General features: G+C 36.7%; 1 protein-coding gene across 9 annotated transcripts in view; it reads right to left on the reverse strand.

The window, feature by feature from the left end:
• Positions 1-21,322, reverse strand: part of LOC5571255 (potassium voltage-gated channel subfamily H member 6) — a 529,023-nt gene that overhangs the window by 34,673 nt on the left and 473,028 nt on the right. For all 9 annotated transcript variants that reach the window (XM_021840247.1, XM_021840253.1, XM_021840246.1 and 6 more), the window contains 5 exons: positions 19,437-19,591; positions 3,649-3,772; positions 3,145-3,265; positions 2,506-2,624; positions 2,009-2,199 (listed from right to left, as the gene is read on the reverse strand). In XM_021840247.1, coding sequence (XP_021695939.1) covers positions 2,009-2,199; positions 2,506-2,624; positions 3,145-3,265; positions 3,649-3,772; positions 19,437-19,591 — 710 coding nt within the window. The remainder of the gene's footprint in view (positions 1-2,008; positions 2,200-2,505; positions 2,625-3,144; positions 3,266-3,648; positions 3,773-19,436; positions 19,592-21,322) is intronic.

Below are 21,322 nucleotides of genomic sequence, written 5' to 3' on the forward strand. Positions count from 1 at the left end.
GCAAACCCAGTTTATGATTATGAATAGCAATTTATCCTGACGTCCAATCGAAATCTGGTCTTCGGCAAAGTTGTAGCTGGAAGGATTTCACATGAGAAGATTGTGTTCACTTTTCCATATAATATTATGACGAAGAGATAGAGGGCTGATCACAAAAGAATGGCGTTTTCCATAGTAATCTCCATATAAACATCAAATGGCCTGTGCACAGTCAAATTTCTTCCGATTCATTTCAAACTTTGGGAGGATGCTTTTTATCATAATACAAGTCGTTTAAGCATAGGGGAGCACACATTTCAAAATTTGCATCACTCTAATGGACATCCTTACAGAGCAGAGAGTTTGAATTTTATATTCGAGGTTCGATCGGCGAGAAACAAAATTGCTGTCGAAAACCAAAACAATAATGATATTGACAATGAAATATAAATTTGAATCATATTAAAAATTATTGCCTAAAAATAATCCATTTTGTTACTAAAATCAGGAGGTGCTAAAAATGGTTTCCAACTGTATAAGGTATTACTTGAGCAATAACAATATTATGACAATATTTTGAACGCCAATGCCTCGAATGCCATTACCCAGAAAATCACTAACTCGAACGCTTTTACCCTGAATGAGCAATTACCGTTACTGCCAATACTCAGAACGCCATTTCTCCTAAAGTAACTCGTTGTTTTTTTTTAACAAATGAATAGACCAAGAGAAAAACTATCACTACTGGGAGATAGATGAAGATTTTCTCTTCATCGTAGCATTGTTAACCCGTATAGGTCTGACTGAAAAAAAAAATACTAAAACTCTCACCACTCAGCGAATACTTAACGGATTCAAATTATTTTTTGTCAGTATACTCGTACACATATCTAGTTTCTAAAAATGGTCAAAGGATTTCGGAAATGTTCTTGTGGCCAGGATTATTGCGGTGGATCACTGGGTCAGGTCGGGTGACAAGGGTTCTTTGCTTCTCTGCCCCTGGAGGTAGGCAGATTTCAAGCCACAGATAATTTCCATAATCGGCTATAATGCGGCCACTATATCAAGGAGTTTTAAGAAAAACGCACACGCGTAAGCCTTCTGATAATCGATTAAATTGAATAATTATGTCAACTGCATTTGATTGATCCTACACATGACCGTTTTCGAGATAACTTAGCGTGTCCCAAAAAATCGTCTATTCCTACCCAACTTGACCCTGTGACCCCCGCAATAACTCCGGCTACCGCAGTATTCCCGAGTTCCTCAGGCCACTTCTAGAAACTAGATATGTGGGCCAATATACTGACAAAAATTATTTGAATCCGTAAACTGCCCATAACTGCATATTTGTCACATTCGACATTTTTGACAATTTCGAGTTAATACCGGGGAGAGTCATCAAATGATTAATACTTTCGATCAACTTACTCAAATCTGTGAGATTGTTCTAGAAATTCGAAAAAAATACCAAGTTGTTTTGTCACATTGGTAATTGTAACCGCATGACAGTCACTTTGAGATTATACATGAGCCTTGTAATGTGGTAGCAATGAACTTTTTATCAGAATTATTTTCTAACTAATCATTTAGTATGTGGTATGAGTTGTACAAATTTTCAACCTTAAATAATCAGTTTTGGGTTCGCAGTAATTTTTAGAAATTTTAGTTTCCTCCCATACTGCCATAAAATGCACACTTAGATTTCCATTTACTCAATGCCTACTCTAGTCGAATGTTACAAATATGCAGTTATGGGCAGTAAAGTATTTGCTGAGTGGTAAGGGTTTTAGTATTTTTGCTTTCACTCAGGCCTATACGGGTTAAATAACGTGTAAATCCATTAGTTTGCTCAGTAACAACAAACTGCATTTGGCTATCAATGGCTTTAAGGCGAGATCATAAATTAGGCGAGAAACTCTTTAGCTGAAATCTAGGACGCTGAAATAAGTAGGTCTAGAAGCTATTTAAAAAACGCGCGAAATCGGCAGATAAAAAACACTGTGCAATGCAGCGAAACCATCATTACCTCAGACAGCCGGGGCTGGCCGCTTCGAAGGCAGAGCAATTGTTGAGCAGATTCCGGTTGAGATGCAAGCAGATGTCGGCCTGCAGGCACTCGGGGAACCCTTTCAGCACCGAGTTCATATCGATGCCATTGGTGTAGGTCCAAGCGTGCTGAAAGTACTCCTCCAGTCGTTGCCTCAGTGGGTTGGGGATCTTAAAAGGGGAAAAGAATGGAAACAAGGATAGTGAGTAATCCGTTGCAGGAATACGACTCTTTCTTGGTGATGAGAACGGAGCAACAGCTTATGGACGTTTTGGCGCCATGTAGGTTCACACTAGGGTGTCCCTCATGTTGTTTAACTTTAGAATGGAAGATATGCTTATTTATATCATTATTGTTGTACATATGAGCCTTCAAAGATAAGCAAATATCTCATTCTAGGGTTGAGCACCATGGTTTTTCACCATTGATTTTTTCTGGGCACCCTAGTCCACATTTTTGCTGGCATAATTTCTTACCTGATGAAACCGAATGAACTCGCGAACACGCAACATCTGTGTGTGATATCGTGCCGTGCCGGAGTATAACCGTTGAATGATGGCCGAAACGTTACCGAAGATGCTGGCGTACATGAGGGCTGATGGGGTGCCCGGGTCGCAGTTCAAGAGGTTGCGTTTTCCGAAGTTATGGTGTGATTCGAGGTCGTAGCCGAGGGATTTGGAAGAGAAAGAAGACGACGTGAGGTCAGCGTAAAGGCTGTGATTGACAGTGTTGCCAGTTTGATTGATGGAAGATTGTATTAACAGTAGCATTTGAAAAGTGGCCTTGATTTGAACATTCTTAAAATCGCAATTTGGGCACATAATTCTGCAAATGTTTTTCCAAGAATTTTGGAAGTGAAAACACTAACTCCCTTAGAATTCAACTAGTGGTTAAGTTTTGATAAATTATTCCAAGAGTTCCATCCCATCTAGGAATTTAGCACACGAGAAACTTCTTCATGAAACTAGGAAACGTTTGAGAAACGTGACGATTTATACAAAAAAAAATCATAGGTTAATATGAAAAGGTTAAGTTTGAGGGAATACATTAATTGATATGTTTCAACGCTTTTGATCCATAACTTCCATCACGCCCCGATCAAAGTCCATACTTACATCCGACCAGCATGACGCATATCGTGAAAATCTTCTCGGCGTCCGTATTGGGAGCCACGTTCCCAAAGCCCACCGACGTCAGCGAGGTAAAGGTGAAGTACAGTGCGGTCACGTATCGTGACTTTAAGTTTCCCATTGGGGGTTGCAATTCGTTCGTCGATGGCAAAGAGCAGGGAGGGGAGAAAAAGAAAAAAAAATCGATTCATGAAAACTATTTGTTGCACCAAGCGATGCATATTTATGAAGCGTCTGGATGTGAGAGTGCAAAGGAAGTATTGACTGCCGGCTGGTCCTTTGCTATGTGTACGACTCGGCACTAGTTTCATTACCACTGCACTATGGCCCAGAAAGTAGATTTACGCTGAAACATGCATTTCAAGCTGCTTACTATCTTTCCGAGTAAATTTGCTTGCAGGACCGCTGTGCACCGGGTCGGGATCGCGCCCGTGATTGAAGAGAGCACGTCGCTGTCCATTTACTGACTAATGGTAAGCCTGCTCTTACCTTTATCGACGGACCTCCACCGGTGTTGTTGGCATAGTAATACTCCTGGGTGGCCTCGGCCAACGCGTCCAGCCAGCCTACTTTGTTCTTCATAAATGGCCGTTCGGCGTTGCCTATCGCGTACCTGTTTTATTTTTTATATCATAAGAGTTTGAAGGATTGTGCAAGAGCACCAAGAGCGCATGGAACGAAAAGTTGAGATGATATATTAGTTATAGTTATGCTTGGTCGTATAATAGTTTTTCTATTGTTGTGTCACAGAGAAGGGAAAATTGACGAGCGTAGAGGCAGAGATTTACTGTTTGTAAGGGTACTTTACTTGGCTTGTGTTTGCTTTTCCGACCATCAGCTGATATTGAGCGCTCCTGTAGAGTGTGCTTCTATAATATATGTGATGCTCTTAGCAGGGTTCACTTACGGGCTTATTACTGTATGCGAACAGAACTTTTATGATCTAAACGCTGTGAAGGTCTTTTACTATATGATTCCATAAGATTATAAACTTGTTCTGAGATCAAGTAATTTCCCTTATGTACGTTGTTGGAGAAACAACGTAATATTTGATATTACCTCAAGCATTTAATAAATCCACAAACTGAGTTTTTTACCAGACTCGAGAGAATCTTGAAAAATTAGCCTATTAAATCTTAGACCACACAGTAAAAGAATATATTGTAATATCACGTTATTTTAGCTGAACATCAGTTCCGTCGCAAATATGGCGTATGGTTTTGAAAATCGGTGTCTAATAACGGTCGAAATTAATTTATTTTTTACTGTGCCGAATTTTCGTAAACTTCGGAAAAATGAAAGCTTTTCTAATCGCGAAAACATCCAGTGAAAATATCTAATGAAAATAGCTTAATTATTTGAACTTGCTTCTCTTTCAAGTTAGAATTATTTTTTGCAGTTTAATTTCCGGTGGAAAATGTTCAATTTCGAGTTTGTCCTATTTGAATCACAAACTCAGCCATAACATTCCTGTACGACGCTTATTAACATTCATTTTGAAAAACCAATTCTAAACGACATCCAATTTCCATCCTTAGATGACAAGATACCGAAAACTCAATTCCATCAGACTGGAATCGATTCCGGGAAATGTTGATCTTCAGTGTGATTCAGCAACAGGCAATGGCTAGAAACAATATTTGATAAGCTGACAGGCCGGCGACAGAAGATGAAACCCAGTGTTGATTGAAGTCTTGCTTTGACTTCTGACGAGTTTAATTCTAGAATATTTGCCTTCCTGACAATGGAGATTTCCTCCACCTTCGACTGCAGTTGAAGTTGTGTTTAGCATTTTCTTTTCTCTACTTATTGCGTTCTGATGGTTTTTCGCATGATTTGGCACAATATAACAAAACGAAGCATTCAATGAATGAGAAGCATTTCGTAATTGGTAATCAAAGCGTTAACTTTACCTTTCCGGGATTTGCGTTCACGGTGGAAACTACATACTCTAGGCTAAAACTACTTTACTCATCCTTGGGGCCGAGCGATTTGGCAACACTTCCGCCGAACTACTGGACGAAACCGTGGGGTCCAGTTGTGATGGGATTGGGAGCTTCTCGGGTTCCTTTGGCGCGCCATTGCTTAACGTGATGGGCACCGTTCGAATTAGTCGCTCGACTTCGTGGCAGGTGGATTAGCTCACACGTGGAGGATATCCGTGCAGAAGAGTTGAGTTCTTTCACTATCGGGTACTTAAGTCTTCTGGAGGGATATTTTATGTAGTGTTTCGAATATTTTTGAGTATATAATTACGGTGGGCAGTAACATGTAGTGCATCAGTATTACCACAGCAGTCTATGTTTACTGTTTAGGTGAACAATTTTGTAACATAAACATATTCAAATTGCAAACACAAAATCAGTTACACCATGGACTGAGAGCGATTAAAATTTTAAAAATGTTCGAATATCCAATCTTCCATATCTTCCTTACAACCCTAACCATAAAATCTTTGTTCTGTGAAATTTTCAGCTTTCTGGGTGATGATGTGGACAAAAGACGATGTACGTTTATATGAAAATTACAATGGAGAAATTTTGAAAAATGTGCCAAACACGTTAGTACTGTTACGTAAGTACAAATTCATCATCCCATAGTGAAAACTTATTCTTCAAGTCTTAATGAAGGAAGTAGTTGAAGAAACAAATCCATGTTGAGCTAATTTTGTTTGGGATTTTTGTAGATGTTTGCGGGGCTATAATCCCAGGCAAAATAATAGCTAACAAACTCATGAATATCTCTTCTCCTATCCGTCGGATTGTTCTTTTCAGTAATTTTTTTTATTATGGTTTGAAGAATGTGTTGATGGAATGATACATTTATACTTACATTCCAGTACTAACGTGTTTGGAACTTTTTTCAAAACTTTTTCTATAGTAATTTCCATATAAACCTACATCGTCTTTGGGCCACCTTCAAATTAACACCTAGAAAGCTGAAAATTTCACAGAACACTATTCTTATGGTTAGGATTGTAAGGAAAATAGATATGGGAGTATGGATTTTCCAACATTTTTAAATTTTGAAACACCCTACTATACATCCTGTAGAAAGCAGACTAGAAGAATGCATGATGGGCGAAAGGTAAAATTACTGTTGTGGTGAATGTGGTAAACGAATTTTTACGATACCACATCAGGTTTCAATAAATCACTGATTGTAGTACAGTTTGGCATAGCATAGACATTTGATTCCCACGTGCCATCATAATGGACCTGTTAGATCGATAGTTGTGTGTAGGGGTTTTCCTTTCCTATGATTTCAGCACGTGCGTAAATACGCGTGGAATAAACATGGGAATTTTCCGAATGGAACGACCAATTGTGATCCTTGATTTCGTGTTTGAATGTATCAGGTACTGCTAATGTTTTTATGAAATAGGTCAATTTGCATAAAATTGCATACTATTTTAGAAGTTCAGGTTCGCAGTTTGGGAGGGGTTCATGGCTTGTTATGAATTGTTTTTAAATTTGAACAATTTAGGAGTAAATTAAATATTTCCAGGCTCATCAAAATTGATGAAATACACAGTCCAGTGTTTTAAATGATCTTTTGTGTTGATTAAAATTGATTTTAGATAGAAAGGTATCGACCGTGATCGGCTGTCTTGGTAGTGTCATTCTCAAAACACACCCAAGCCGTTCCCATAGGGGACGTTAGCCACAAGGAAGTGACGTTTCAAGTAATACTATTTCATATGGTATGCCCTCTTCAACATCTAATCCAATTTCTCTCGCCGTTCCCTTACGGTACCTATCCATCTAGTATTCATTGCTTTCTTCTCCATGCTCCCTCTTACTTCAAGCAAAATAGACCGATACGCCGATAAATAAATTCAAAATTGATTTTAGATTGAACCTTTTAAGTCAAAAATTGAAAATGTCATACTGGGATCCTCTGACTTTGAAAAGGTGCTTGAAATTTTAAAATTGGAACAAATTTAATTTTTGAAAATCCGTATCATACGCATGGGTGAAGACAATTTATACAGTATACTGTGGGATAGGATAATCAATTTTTTTTAATAATAGATGATTTTACTCTCGAAAAAATAAGGTATAAATGTTGTACAGTTTTGAAAATTAGTAAAATGGATTAATAAGTAATTTTATGTTACAGATCCTACAGTGTGCGGGGTCCTTATAGGTTTTCAAAGAAGTTTCAATAGGGGTGTGTGAGGAAGTTTCCTTAAAAGTTTATACAGAAGGATAAACAGAGATGTCCACAGCATCAAAAAATATCAGTCTCCAGGGAGATGTCAACAAAAGTCTCGACAGAGTACTCCTGTACTTCACTTATTTGAATCGCTACGTACAAGTACTGTATCAATAATCTCTTTAAATGCCACTTCCTAGACAATCAGAATGACAATCAGAATGTACGTATAACGAAGTGGGTCAGTTTGTCTCAGTCACCATCTGATACTGACGGAGGATGGATGTGCTCCCCAAAACACGGTCCTCCGTGCGGCGTCTTCTGGTGGCTGGACGGGTTTCTTTGTGGAGGGACTGGGAATTGAACCCATGACCTTCCGCTTATGAAGTGAAAGCGCTACCTCAAGGCTACCGACCCCCCTAACGTTTTATGTTATGCGATGCTTATATGTGCAAAATTATACGTATAACATGTCGCCAAATAAACGGCGTTTTCGTCGATATATGATTAAAGAATGTCGTACAATTCGAGACATAGCTTATGGATTGACTTTGTACTTCTATACGGAACAAAACAAAATATACGATCAAGCTACACTTCAAGCATTTGGTGCAAGGAAACTCGGTTAATGGATAATAACGAAAGTCCATTGAACTCACACATCCATCCAATTTTATTCCATGAGTCTAGTGGGCATTCTTTGCTTCTGGAAAAAATGTTAAACAATGAATGATTATCCTAGTATATCATAACATCAATTTTCGGAAGTTCTTCTATGACCTGGAACTTCTTTCTGTACCTCAATACATTACAAAATTTATTTCTTCGAATCTCTCTGACCATGTTCTGCATTTAAAATCTATTGAATACTTCATGCAACCCATTTTTTCAAACCTATTTTCTTATCGTATAAAACACTTCTTCATAATCATCAACAAAGCACATAGATCTAGAGACTACATTCAAGGCAGATCTGGTGTTCAGGATAGATGTGACTAAAATAATGTATAAATATTTTATAGTTCCAAATATCTGAATCAAATATCGCTTAGCTTTACAAAAGGATCTATGTATTAGTAAGGGATTCTCTCCTCTCTCGCTCTTTTTTGATTATAACAGTGCAATACTAAAACTCTTAGGACTTTTTTCAGTTTAGATCAAAGTACATTGTTGACTAGTGTTTCATGAGCATGAGCATGAGCATGATTGACCGCCCGCAGATGCTACTCCGTTATTGCAAGAACAGCTGTACTTACACAGGGAACCAACAGACGTTACTCGGTATCAGTAGCATCCTCAATGTGTGAGTACTGGTGCTCACATTATTATAATAAACAATAATGGCGCCGGCTGCGTCCGAATGCAGGTCAATTTGGGGATAGGATGGCGGAACCTGAGTGTTAAATCCACGAAACGATCTGTCAGGGCTGTACCCCTGCAAGTACCTCTAAACTCATTGTTTGAGTAGAGTTCATGCAGCCTAGCACGATGCGAAGACAGCGGTACTGAATCCGCTGTATCTTCAGCATATGTGTTTTCGCCGCGGATTGAAAGCAAAAGCTACTGTACTCTAAGACCGACAAGATGGTTGTTTGGTACAGCTTGATCAGATCTTCCGGATGGGTTCCCCACCATGTTCTGGTTATAGTTCGCATGAAGTTGATTCGTTTTTGGCATTTCTGTGTCAGATACACAATGTGTTTCCCCCAGGTGTATTTGGCTTCGAACCAGACCCCGAAATATTCAGAAGACAAACTATGAGTGATTGTCTTACCCATGAGTGTAAGCGGAAATTTGGCGCGTTTGTGTTTCTTTGAAAAGACAACCATCTCAGTTTTCTCCGCAGAGAATTCGATACCCAGCTTTAAGGCCCAAGTAGACAAATTGTCCAGAGTATCTTGTAAGGGTCCTTGTAGTTCGGCTGCAGAAACAACACAATCGTCTGCAAGCTGTCTCAATGAGCAATTTTCCATGAGACAGTCATCAATGTCTCTCACATAAAAATTATAAAGAAGAGGACTCAGACATGATCCCTGAGGGAGACCCATGCAGCTGATTCGTGAAACTGACAAGTTGCCATGAGTAAAACTCATATGCTTCTTGGACAACAAATTGTCAATTCAACAATTTCCACCCAAATAATAAATGTATAAACGAATATTTTTTTCATAAAATTGTTGCTGACCAAACATTTACAAAAGAAAAACGACTATTATTTTTAGCGATCAACCTGGTGTTCAAATTTTTAACTGGTAGTGTAAAAAAAACAAATTTTGTGATAATTAAATTGAGCATATTTGTAGTTCTATGTCAAACTTTCATGCCGATTCCTCATAAGGAAACAAAGTTACAACATGCCGAAATTGGGAATTTCGTATGAAAATCGGTTCTCACTATTATTATTCCGAACACACCTGTATGTTGTTATCATTCTGCTATCACTGATAACAAATATCAAAATGATAACAGCGATAATGAAAGTTACATACTATCAGTTTGATATTATTCAGTTATCCGACTTTGCTCAGGGTGCGTAAATGTTTTATATGATGAAAAAATACAGTTGCATAGTCGGAAATATCACGAAAAGTTTTCCGGCTGTGAAAAGCTTGACAACAGAGCAATTCCACCGAATATGACGATTTTTTTTAATTTAATTTTTTTTTTGAATCGTCCGAAAATTTGCATTCTTTATGATCAAAAATGCCATTTTGCAGAAGGGCGTATCGGAAAATGCATAGCAAATCTTTAAAAACTGTAACTCGAAAACGGTTTGTCCGATCGATTTGAGATCTTCTACAAAGTTGTAGGTATTCCTGAGGACTATATGGAGAAAAATATGCACGGTAAAACAAGTTACAGATTATTTTTTATTTCAAAAACAAAATTTTAAAATCGATTTTCTCCAGAAACGCAGTTTTGATTTTTGGATATGTTTAGGGGACAACTTATGTGATTTATTGCACAATGTTTCAAAATGGAAAAATTATGGACAAAAAAGTTATGATTTTTTAAAAATTACAGATTTTGAAAAAAAATCGAAATAGAGGAAAACAATAATTTTTTTTGTGATTATTTGAAAGTACAGAAAAATTGCAATCGAAAAGTACTTAAGTAAATTTTTTCTAGGTTGCATCAATTTCGCGATATACTCATTTTCAAATAAAAAAAGGAAAATAGGCCCTTTTCAAACATATTTCGAAACTTGACTATTTTTGTACCCATGAAGTAAAAAAAACATCGTTTTTCTTTTATTCATTTACCATGTCCAAATGTATGGGTCCCATACCCACCCAAAACGTGTTTGTTCATCATACCTACTAACACAGGCAAAAGTGATGAAAACCCTTGTGGAGCCTGTTTAGTAGAATGCCTGTAAATATACAAAAAGATGAGTAGTACTGTTCCTTTTAATTCTACTATTGTATCCTTCGACAGATACGCGTATTTCAACCTCAACTGTAAAGCCGTCTTCAGTGTTGTGTACTTGACTTGACTTGGTTTGTGTTGTTGAAATCAAAATAAAATTTTCCGGAATGGAGAAACATGAAATATGTTTGAAAAGGGCCTATTTTTCTTTTTTTATTTGAAAATTTTATATAAGTATGAGTATATCTCGAAATTGATGCAACCTAGAAAAATTTTACTAAGTACTCTTCCAATGCATTTTCTGTTCTATCAAATAAACACATAAAAAATATTGTTTTCCTTTATTTCGATTTTTTTCAAAATTTGTAATACTTTATAAAATTATAACTTTTTTGTCCATAATTCTTCCATTATGAAACATTGTGCAATAAATCACATAAGTTGTCCCCAAGTAATAAAAATCACAGATGCATTTTCATAGAAAATCGATTTTAATTTTTTTTATTAAAAAATCTGTCAATATTTTTTACCGTGCATATTTTTTTCCAAATAGTCGTAAACAATACCTACAACAACCGCAAAATATATCCAAAAATTAAAAACATCAATGTTGCGGTTTTTGAGAACTATTAGCTTCAAATTTTCATTTGAAAATATCGTTTATATTTTTTACCGTGCACTCTTTTTTCAATACTTAAGCATAAATGTTTTGATCAAACGATAAACGATTTAGCTACGATTCACTCAATCAAAATATTTTTTTTTTCTGGAATGGAGAAACACGAAATATGCTTGAAAAGGGCCTATTTTTCTTTCTTATTTGAAAATTTTATATAAATATGAGTATATCTCGAAATTGATGCAACCTAGAAAAAAAAATACTTAAGTACTTTTCGATTGCAATTTTTCTGTACTTTCAAATAATCACATAAAAAATTATTATTTTCCTCTATTTCGATTTTTTTTCAAAATCTGTAATTTTTTAAAAAACCATAACTTTTTTGTCCATAATTCTTCCATTTTGAAACATTGTGCAATAAATCACATAAGTTGTCCCCTAAAACATATCAAAAAAAAAAAAAAAAAATCGAAACTGCGTTTCTGGAGAAAATCGATTTTAAAATTTTGTTTTTGAAATAAAAAATAATCTGTAACTTTTTCTTACCGTGCATATTTTTCTCCATATAGTCCTAAGCAATACCTACAACTTTGTAGAAGATCTCAAATCGATCGGACAAACCGTTTTCGAGTTACAGTTTTTAAAAATTTGCCATGCATTTTCCAATACGCCCTTCTCAAAAATAAGGCAAGGTTCAAAATGGCGGTTTGAAAGTTCATAATGGCATTTTTGGTCATAAAGAATCTGTATGCAAATTTTCAGGCGATTCAAAACATACAAAAATAATCGGGTTTGCGAAACGGCGTGGAACCGCTCAACACTAACTGCACGGCTCGAAGTTCACAGACAATATATTAGCACTAGCTTCGGTCAGCTTTTAAATTCCGTGTCTAGCCCAACATAGCAAACTTAATTTAGTTTTTACTACCCTCCCGGGGTCCATAATAGGAATGTTTACAAATTTGGCGGTTCCTATTATGTACCTTCCATTTGATTCCCACATAACCCAGCTCGCCGCCGACGTGCCTATTATGGACCCACCTGGAAATGCCTATTATGGACCCTCTTACGTGGTTTCATTTACAAAACTGTTCAAATTTCTATATTTATGCACCTTAGACCACATATTTTGCCTGAAACTGCTAACTAACAATGCAATCGAAGTTCCTCCGGTGGATTTTCATAGGAATAAGGTTGCTTTGAGTGTTAATTTTATGTTTTTCTGTGGGGGTCCATAATACGCAAAGGGTCCATAACACAACTCCCTATTTAGCACGATGCCTGAACGATCTGAACATCAAGATTTTTCGAAAATACGCAAGCTGTGTGAACATCATGAGAATGTTTTGTTTAGGTTTCTTTTATACAAGTGCTAATAATAAGATCGCAATTTGAAAGACGGATGCGCAAGCCAACTGCATGAAATATTTTGTATAACAGTTTAGGACTTTTCAAAGAAATAAATATGCATATATATATATATATATATATATATATATATATATATATATATATATATATATATTTATATATATATATATATATATATATATATATATATATATATATATATATATATATATATATATATATATATATATATATATATATATATATATATATATATATATATATATATATATATATATATATATATATATATATATATATATATATATATATATTTGTAGGTGTTGTGGATCTAGTTCTTCCCAGGCGCGCCGCTCCAAGGCTTCAAAATAATTATTTTTGTTGGTAACACCAGTTTTTTCAACCCTAGCATCGAGAATCGCCCACAAATTCTCGATGGGGTTGAGGTCTGGGCTTTGTGGAGGCCATTCCAGCGGTTTAATCCGACAAGACCGGAAGAAAGACTTGGTCTTCTTTCCAGTATGCTTCGGGTCGTTGTTCTAGAGAAATATGAATTTCTCTTCAAGGCCCGTCTGGATCAGCGAAACCTCCAGATTTTCCAGCAAGATGTTAATGTAGGAATCTGCCGTCATTATTCCGTCGATTTTCACGACGCTTCCTACTCCACTCCATGAAAAACACCCCCAGACCATCACATTTCATCACATCACACTTCCATGCGTCACCGTTCCTTGGATGTGGCGCTCCTGAAGCTCGAGCTGTCTAACCGAGAGCGGCGGGCTCGTGTGTGATGCAGAGCACCACATCCAAGGAACGGTGAAGCATGGAGGAGGAAATGTGATGGTCTGGGGGTGTTTTTCATGGAGTGGAGTAGAAAACCTCGTGAAAATCGACGGAATAATGATGGCAGATTCCTACATTAACATCTTGCTGGAAAATCTGGAGGTTTCGCTGATCCAGACGGGCCTTGAAGAGAAATTCATATTTCTCTAGAACAACGACCCGAAGCATACTGGAAAGAAGACCAAGTCTTTTTTCCGGTCTTGTCGGATTAAACCGCTGGAATGGCCTCCACAAAGCCCAGACCTCAACCCCATCGAGAATTTGTGGGCGATTCTCGATGCTAGGGTTGAAAAAACTGGTGTTACCAACAAAAATAATTATTTTGAAGCCTTGGAGCGCGCCTGGGAAGAACTAGATCCACAACACCTACAAAACCTGGTGAAAAGCATGCCGAAGAGCCTCCAGCAAGTCCTTAAGGCCAAAGGAGGACACATTAACTATTAAATTGCTTTTTATTTTTCTTAAATCATCTTTTCTGGGGCCAAGAAGGAAGTGGGCACTTATTTTTGTCACTACTTTTTTTTCAATACAAATTGATTTTCTTTTTCTTTAAGTAAAATTCTTTTTTTTATCAAAATTTCGTAAGTGCAACTTTAAAAGAACATCAAAAATAAAATATCACAAAAGATTTAGGTGTGTTAACTTTAATTTGAACCAAATCAATGAGAGAAATTCGAAAACTGGTAAGGTGGGCACTTTATTTTGCCTCTCACTGTATATATAAATAATTATATAAATTAGTTACGAATCTAATAGATACTGCGTGAGGCTGAATTTCCAGGATGTAAATTTTGCAACGGTCCCTTTCGATATATTGCTATCATCATTCAGACAAAAAAAAACAACCAAACGATTATTGAACTAAAGCAGTAAAGTGACGTGCATTTATCTATATCTACCAGGAGAATAATGATGAAACTTCGCATGGAATTGAGGACATTTTAGCCGTTATTGAATTTTTTCCATAAAGTCCAATAAAGTTGCATTAAGTTCCAATAAAATCGTATACATGGGTTGAAAACTAGAGATGGTTAAAAAATTGGTGCTCTTCCCCTACTTGAAGAAAAATTTCTCGAAATATTTCTGAAGTAGGTAATATTAAATAGAAGTCAAGGGGTCGGACCTGGTGTAGTGGTTAGAACACACACCTTTCACGCTGAGGATCTGGGATCAAATCCCATCCCCGAGAAAAAAAAATGAAAAAAATGAAGTCAATAAATATAATCATCGTTTTCTAGATTCCTCAGTCACCCTCCCACCTGTTTAACCCACCCCACCTTACATTCTTCTTTGTTCTTTGTTCTTTCTCTCATTCTTCTTTGCTCTTTGTTCCATTCTACTAGCATAGGAATTCTCCCCAGCTATTCATATGCTTATTCGGGTTCATATTAATCAGCCAGCGTAATCTATTCAAGGGCCAAAAATCACATGCATAAAATATATTTCGTCAAATATCATCTAAAGGAGTGGAGATATCGCAATTTTGAGGTGAATTTTTGTCCTTAAGGGTCTTAAAATCACCAAAACAAGCTGAAAAGCATACCAAAATTTTTCAGAGTTCACTAAAATGGTAAAACTGCACTTACGCCCTTTGCGCCACCTCTAAACCTTCACCAAAAATTCTCATTTTTTCACAGGATGTTATTTTGGGACCGATGATCATTTTCCACTTTGTAAATCCTGACTACGGAAGATTTTTGGAAATAAGCCCCACCCTACTGTAATATTGTCATCACTGTAATGTACAAGATTTGACATCAGTATGATAAAGTACTGAATTCGGATTTCATTTAGGTTTTCGATTGTTCGTTTGTTTTGTTTTTTTTTTGTTTCAGAAAGCGAATAACTTTACTGAATAAACTAACAACCCACAACCTACCGTTTTAAAACAAAAATAAAAACTTATCGGTTACTTACTTTTGCCTTTGAACAACCCTCTGACATTCTATGAAAAATGACTGCAATATAATCAATTCACTGCAGACAAAATTTCAGATTATTTGTAGCTCGTTTTTAAAATTTTTACAAATTCGATACTACCTAATGTAAAATGCAGAGTCCTAAACTTGAGAATATTGCATGGAAAAACAGTATTCTTTTGACTGACTGTATATTCACTTATTCATTCATTTGCTAACAACTCATCCTATAAACTGTTATAAAAATAGTTTAAGCTATTGATACGTAGGTTTGTGTAACCCTTTATTCAAATTTCAAGCTCACTTTTAGTACTTGTATAAGCGAAATAACTTCACAATAGTGGCTTAGTTTCCACATTTTGCGTATATTAAGAGTATCTCGCTGAATATTTAACATCTGTGATATTGTGTTGTCAGTACCCGGTCAACCAGCGTATTTTCATTTTCGCTCTGTTGAGTTAATTGGCTAGTTTGCCACCGGTGCAGACCTAGCTGGGTTCCTTCATATACAACTATTCCAATATTGTTTGAGCTGAGTTGCTGCTCTGCAATACATTCGAAGCTGCACCTACTATTCCGATACAAGGAAAAGCTGACTTAGTGCCAATTAAGTTGTCTAAAGCTTCGGAGTCAGCTATATCATCTTATCGATTTCCTAAAAAAGAATAATAGATTAATTGGAAACCCTCCTTTATATATATTTCCTCCTCCATGCTTCACCGTTCCTTGGATGTGGTGCTCTGCATCACACACGAGCCCGCCGCTCTCGGTTAGACAGCTCGAGCTTCAGGAGCGCCACATCCAAGGAACGGTGACGTATGGAAGTGTGATGTGATGAAATGTGATGGTCTGGGGGTGTTTTTCATGGAGTGGAGTAGGAAGCGTCGTGAAAATCGACGGAATAATGACGGCAGATTCCTACATTAACATCTTGCTGGAAAATCTGGAGGTTTCGCTGATCCAGACGGGCCTTGAAGAGAAATTCATATTTCTCTAGAACAACGACCCGAAGCATACTGGAAAGAAGACCAAGTCTTTCTTCCGGTCTTGTCGGATTAAACCGCTGGAATGGCCTCCACAAAGCCCAGACCTCAACCCCATCGAGAATTTGTGGGCGATTCTCGATGCTAGGGTTGAAAAAACTGGTGTTACCAACAAAAATAATTATTTTGAAGCCTTGGAGCGCGCCTGGGAAGAACTAGATCCACAACACCTACAAAACCTGGTGAAAAGCATGCCGAAGAGCCTCCAGCAAGTCCTTAAGGCCAAAGGAGGACACATTAACTATTAAATTGCTTTTTATTTTTCTTAAATCATCTTTTCTGGGGCCAAGAAGGAAGTGGGCACTTATTTTTGTCACTACTTTTTTTTCAATACAAATTGATTTTCTTTTTCTTTAAGTAAAATTCTTTTTTTAATCAAAATTTCGTAAGTGCAACTTTAAAAGAACATCAAAAATAAAATATCACAAAAGATTTAGGTGTGTGAACTTTAATTTGAACCAAATCAATGAGAGAAATTCGAAAACTGGTAAGGTGGGCACTTTATTTTGCCTCTCACTGTACATAGGACATCCTGTGAAAATTCCTTCATGTAGCTCTGTCCTAAAAAATATGTTTCAGAACTGTGACGACTTAATTTTGGTTTTATTTGAGAGGTTTTCAACCTGAAGTGCTTTATCTCTTGCACCCTATAGAAGCTCGTGCACTAATTTGAATTTTGACTACCGATTTTTTTTCCTTCTGCTGTTGTTTATACACATCGATTTCAAATACAGATGTAGAACGATATATTGAACTTCATCTGCATTTTCGTTTGTCCGAAGTTATGTTGAAGGTGTTGTGGCGAAAGTGAAGTATTGGAACCCCAAACGCAATTAATTGCTGAAATGGCATCATAATCCAGAAATTCTAACAAGAAGTGTTATTGCTGGAAAGCAAAAATCGTTTATGGATTTACCTAATAAGGATATATCGTGTGGGATCAAAATCCGAACACCTAAGAAATGAATCTAAACCCTTCCTCGTCATATAAAACTCCTTCTATTTGTATGAAGTGTACGGATTTTGAGCCTGCATGGATTTGGGCCCCTCTGAAATTTCTTTCAGATTATAAAAGCAATTGCTGGAGTTATATCAAACGGACATTCTAAAATACTAAATGAGTGTTAAACTTGCATATAATCACATCTCATACATCCAACCGAGATATTTTCACGACTCCATAGTTGATTCTAATATAATATCATCAGCTACACCCTCCCCCTTGTTTAACCCACCCCACCTTACATTCTTCTGTGTTCTTTGTTCTTTCTATCATTCTTCTTTGCTCTTTGTTCCATTCTACTAGCATAGGAATCCTCCCAAGCTATTCTTATTCGGGTTCATAGTAATCAGTCATTGTAACCTATTCAAGGGCCAAAAATCGCATGCATAAAATATATTTCGTCAAATATCATCTAAAGGAGAGGAGATATCGCAATTTTGAGGTGAATTTTTGCCCTTAAGGGTCTTAAAATCACCAAAACAAGCTGAAAAGCATACCAAAATTTTTCAGAGTTCACTAAAATGGGAAAACTGCACATACGCCCTTTGCGCCACCTCTAAACCTTCACCAAAAATTCTCATTTTTTCACAGGATGTTATTTTGGGACCGATGATCATTTTCCACTTTGTAAATCCTGACTACGAATGATTTTTGGAAATAAGCCCCACCCTAATATTACAGTTGAGGTCGAAATACCCGTGTTTGTTAAAGGAAACTATAGTGGAATTGCCATAGTACTAAATTTGGTTTTCATTTATTTACAGGTTTACCACTAAACAGCCTGAAGATTTATTAATATCAAAAACCTACCGAGTGGGATAAAATTTAAACATCTCTTGATTACTTAAATTGTATTCGAACAATTTGTAGTTCATCCTTAAAGTTCCAGCAAATTCTTAGTACCAATGCAAATTTTGTGTGAAAAAAAAGTATTTGTTCACTAACTTTTTTCACTGGTTGTATGAATTCAGTTCAAATTTCTGCTATGATAACATTGATGCACATACTGATGAAACACCTAGCATGATATTACACGAAAATTTCGGGAAATCCATTGACTAACGATACTACCAAAGCTTAGGATTCTGATGAGGCTGCATGATAACTCGCGAGAAAACAATACTGCTTCGTTAAAATTTGTTATCGACAACCATGCTGCTCCATCTCATTATCCCGCAATAATTTTACATTTAGTTCCACTTCATCGGAAAACATTATCTACAGTTACGTGACACCGAAATCCTAAAATCCGATCTCTGCCTCTACTGCAATTAAAACTAAAGGATAACTTTTCTCCGCGACCTCGGCGAAAACATCTGTACGTGTGTGTGCGTTGCATACGGGTTGTGGGGGTACGGAAGGGGCCAATTACACACCCTGGCATTCGCCCTGGGTAGGCATCATGGGTCAGTGCGCTTCAAATTTGAATTCATGACATGCTTTTCCCATAATTCCTACCGTCGGAATGCATAAGCGATTTTTGGGCTTTTTATGCCCATTCACCTCTGCGAGAACGCGCACAGAAACGATAAGGGTCTTTCCAAACCGATGCAATGGGTGTTGTAGTGACAGCGACAGACTGCCGCTGTTCAATGGGTGAATGCAATATGAGTAAAGTGTGTGATGAAATAGCGGCGGCAATCTGACGCTGTCGTTGTGACTTTTTCGCTTTGGTTTGGGAATCCCGTTGAAAAGTTCGATTATAATGAATTATTCAGTTTGCGTGTGTTGTTTCTGTTGGTTTGAGGGGGGAGCTGAGCGCGTGTTAGTGTTTCGATGTTTTGGTCTCGTTGTTGGTAGCATAAATTCAGGTGCACACGTTTGTTAATGTAATATGATTGTAATTGTTTTTTCGAAATTGTTTAGTATTCAAACAGAAGATAACTGTGTCGGGGAGTGGGAAGTACATATGCTGTTGTTTTTTTTCTGTATTATTTGTTTTCAATGCGTACCAAATACAAGCCAGCCAGTGAGCGATTAGTGCAAAGGTAGCCATCAGTAATACTAAAACAGCAGCGCCATATTCCGAATAGCGATCGATCTTTCTTGCCACTCGCACTAGACGCAATAGACGTGCCGTTTTCAATAAACCAATCAGAGTCGTTGTCTGTAATGGAGAAGAGAGAGAAAGAGAGAAAAAGAAAAAAATGGTTTTCCCGCGGCGGAAATGAGTGATAAAAGGTCTTACAAAACGGGAGCAAAAAACGTTTCGATAGGAGGTGGGGTGGGGGACGTGTGGGGTAAAATTTTGTGGCACGTCGAGATTTGGAGGAAGACAAAAAGAGAATTGAAAGGGAGCAGAAAAAAGCAAAAGTGGAATTTTATGAGGATCTAGTATGCATGGGAATGATGATTCTAGTATGTATTTCTCCGCATTTCAATGATTACTTTGATTAGCCATCCATAATGAGATTTAAGGATTATTATGTAATTGAGGGATGACAATTTCCATGAACAACTCAAACAGTCTGATAAACTGCAAACATAAATCAAATAAACGAACCAGATGATAATTTCAACCGAAGTGTGAACACAGCATGAAACAGCAGTGAAATTAAACTGAACAAAGAAAAGAAACGAAAAACACAAACAAGATAACCGGCGAAAGTTCAAAACTAGCTTTGCTAACTTTTGAGGCATGTGTACGGTACTAGCTTAATTAAAACATCGTTTAGTAGCACTTTGTGGCGTAGATGTCGCTTCTTTCCTGACCGTGAGCTTGATGCGAACAAGGTGAGAGCGTCCTATGATTCCAATGCAGAGCACACAAATTAATGGCCAATGTCAGATAACTTTTTTTTTGCGCGACTAACTTTGGCAGCTGAAATGGGGTGGCTGGGCGCTATACAATCTGTTTTTGGGAAGTTTCGTTCCTCTGAGACGGCGATGGGTGAAATGTATGTAACCGTTTGGCAGGGTGGGACTTAAGTGTTTTAAAATTTTGAGATGTGTTAACTGTTCATACCCTCTCTTTAAAAAATGCTGCCCAAAATAAGGCTCTTTTGGACGAACAAATCTGTAGGTAATTTTCACAAGTGCAGAAAAATCTTTTTGTGATGGTTTATGCTTCATTTATCAAATGCCTACAGAATTTTCACAAGGAGCACCCAAACAAATCTATTGAAGAATTTCTAACAGAATGAGGAGGACGTATTCATGGAAGAATGTGTGTAGTGGTTTTCAGAGACCTCAGAAGAAACCTTATCGGATGTTTCCACGATATCTTAGTAGATTTCTTAATGAAACCCTTAAATGAGCAGCGAGAAGCTTTTGCAAAGATTTTCTTCAAACTTATGTTTGGAGGAAATCTTTTTAAAATTAAGAAGAATTACCTACATTTATCTCTAATAAAAATTATAGTCGATAACAGAAACATTTTTTTTTTTTGAAGAATTCATAGAAAATTTGAAATGATAAAATTCACATAAAAATAACATTATAAAGAAGTTCATGTTTCAGTAGACGAATATAAAGAAATAAATAGGGACGTCTGGATAACACTTTTTAAAGATTTAGTAGAAGAAAAAAAAGAAAAGATGTCTTGGAATATTTTTAGTGGATTACGTGAATTAATCTTAGGAAAAAATCCTCATTGAAGAAGTACGTAAAATGTCATTGAAAACCTTTAAAAAAAATCACAAAAAAAGCATTTCTAAGCAATTCAGTGAAAATCGAAAATCGTACAGGCTTTGAATGCTACACTTCATATAAATAGTAAGCGTTCTGTTTGAAATGGACGGTTTTCTACCCGACAAGTGGATTACAACAGAGTTGTAACAAAATTTGTTACACAGTTAGTCCTTTTTCTAACAAAATATGTTATAATTTTAGCTGATTA

This window comes from Aedes aegypti, chromosome 2 (genome assembly GCF_002204515.2).
Source record: "Aedes aegypti strain LVP_AGWG chromosome 2, AaegL5.0 Primary Assembly, whole genome shotgun sequence".
NCBI lineage: Eukaryota > Metazoa > Arthropoda > Insecta > Diptera > Culicidae > Aedes > Aedes aegypti.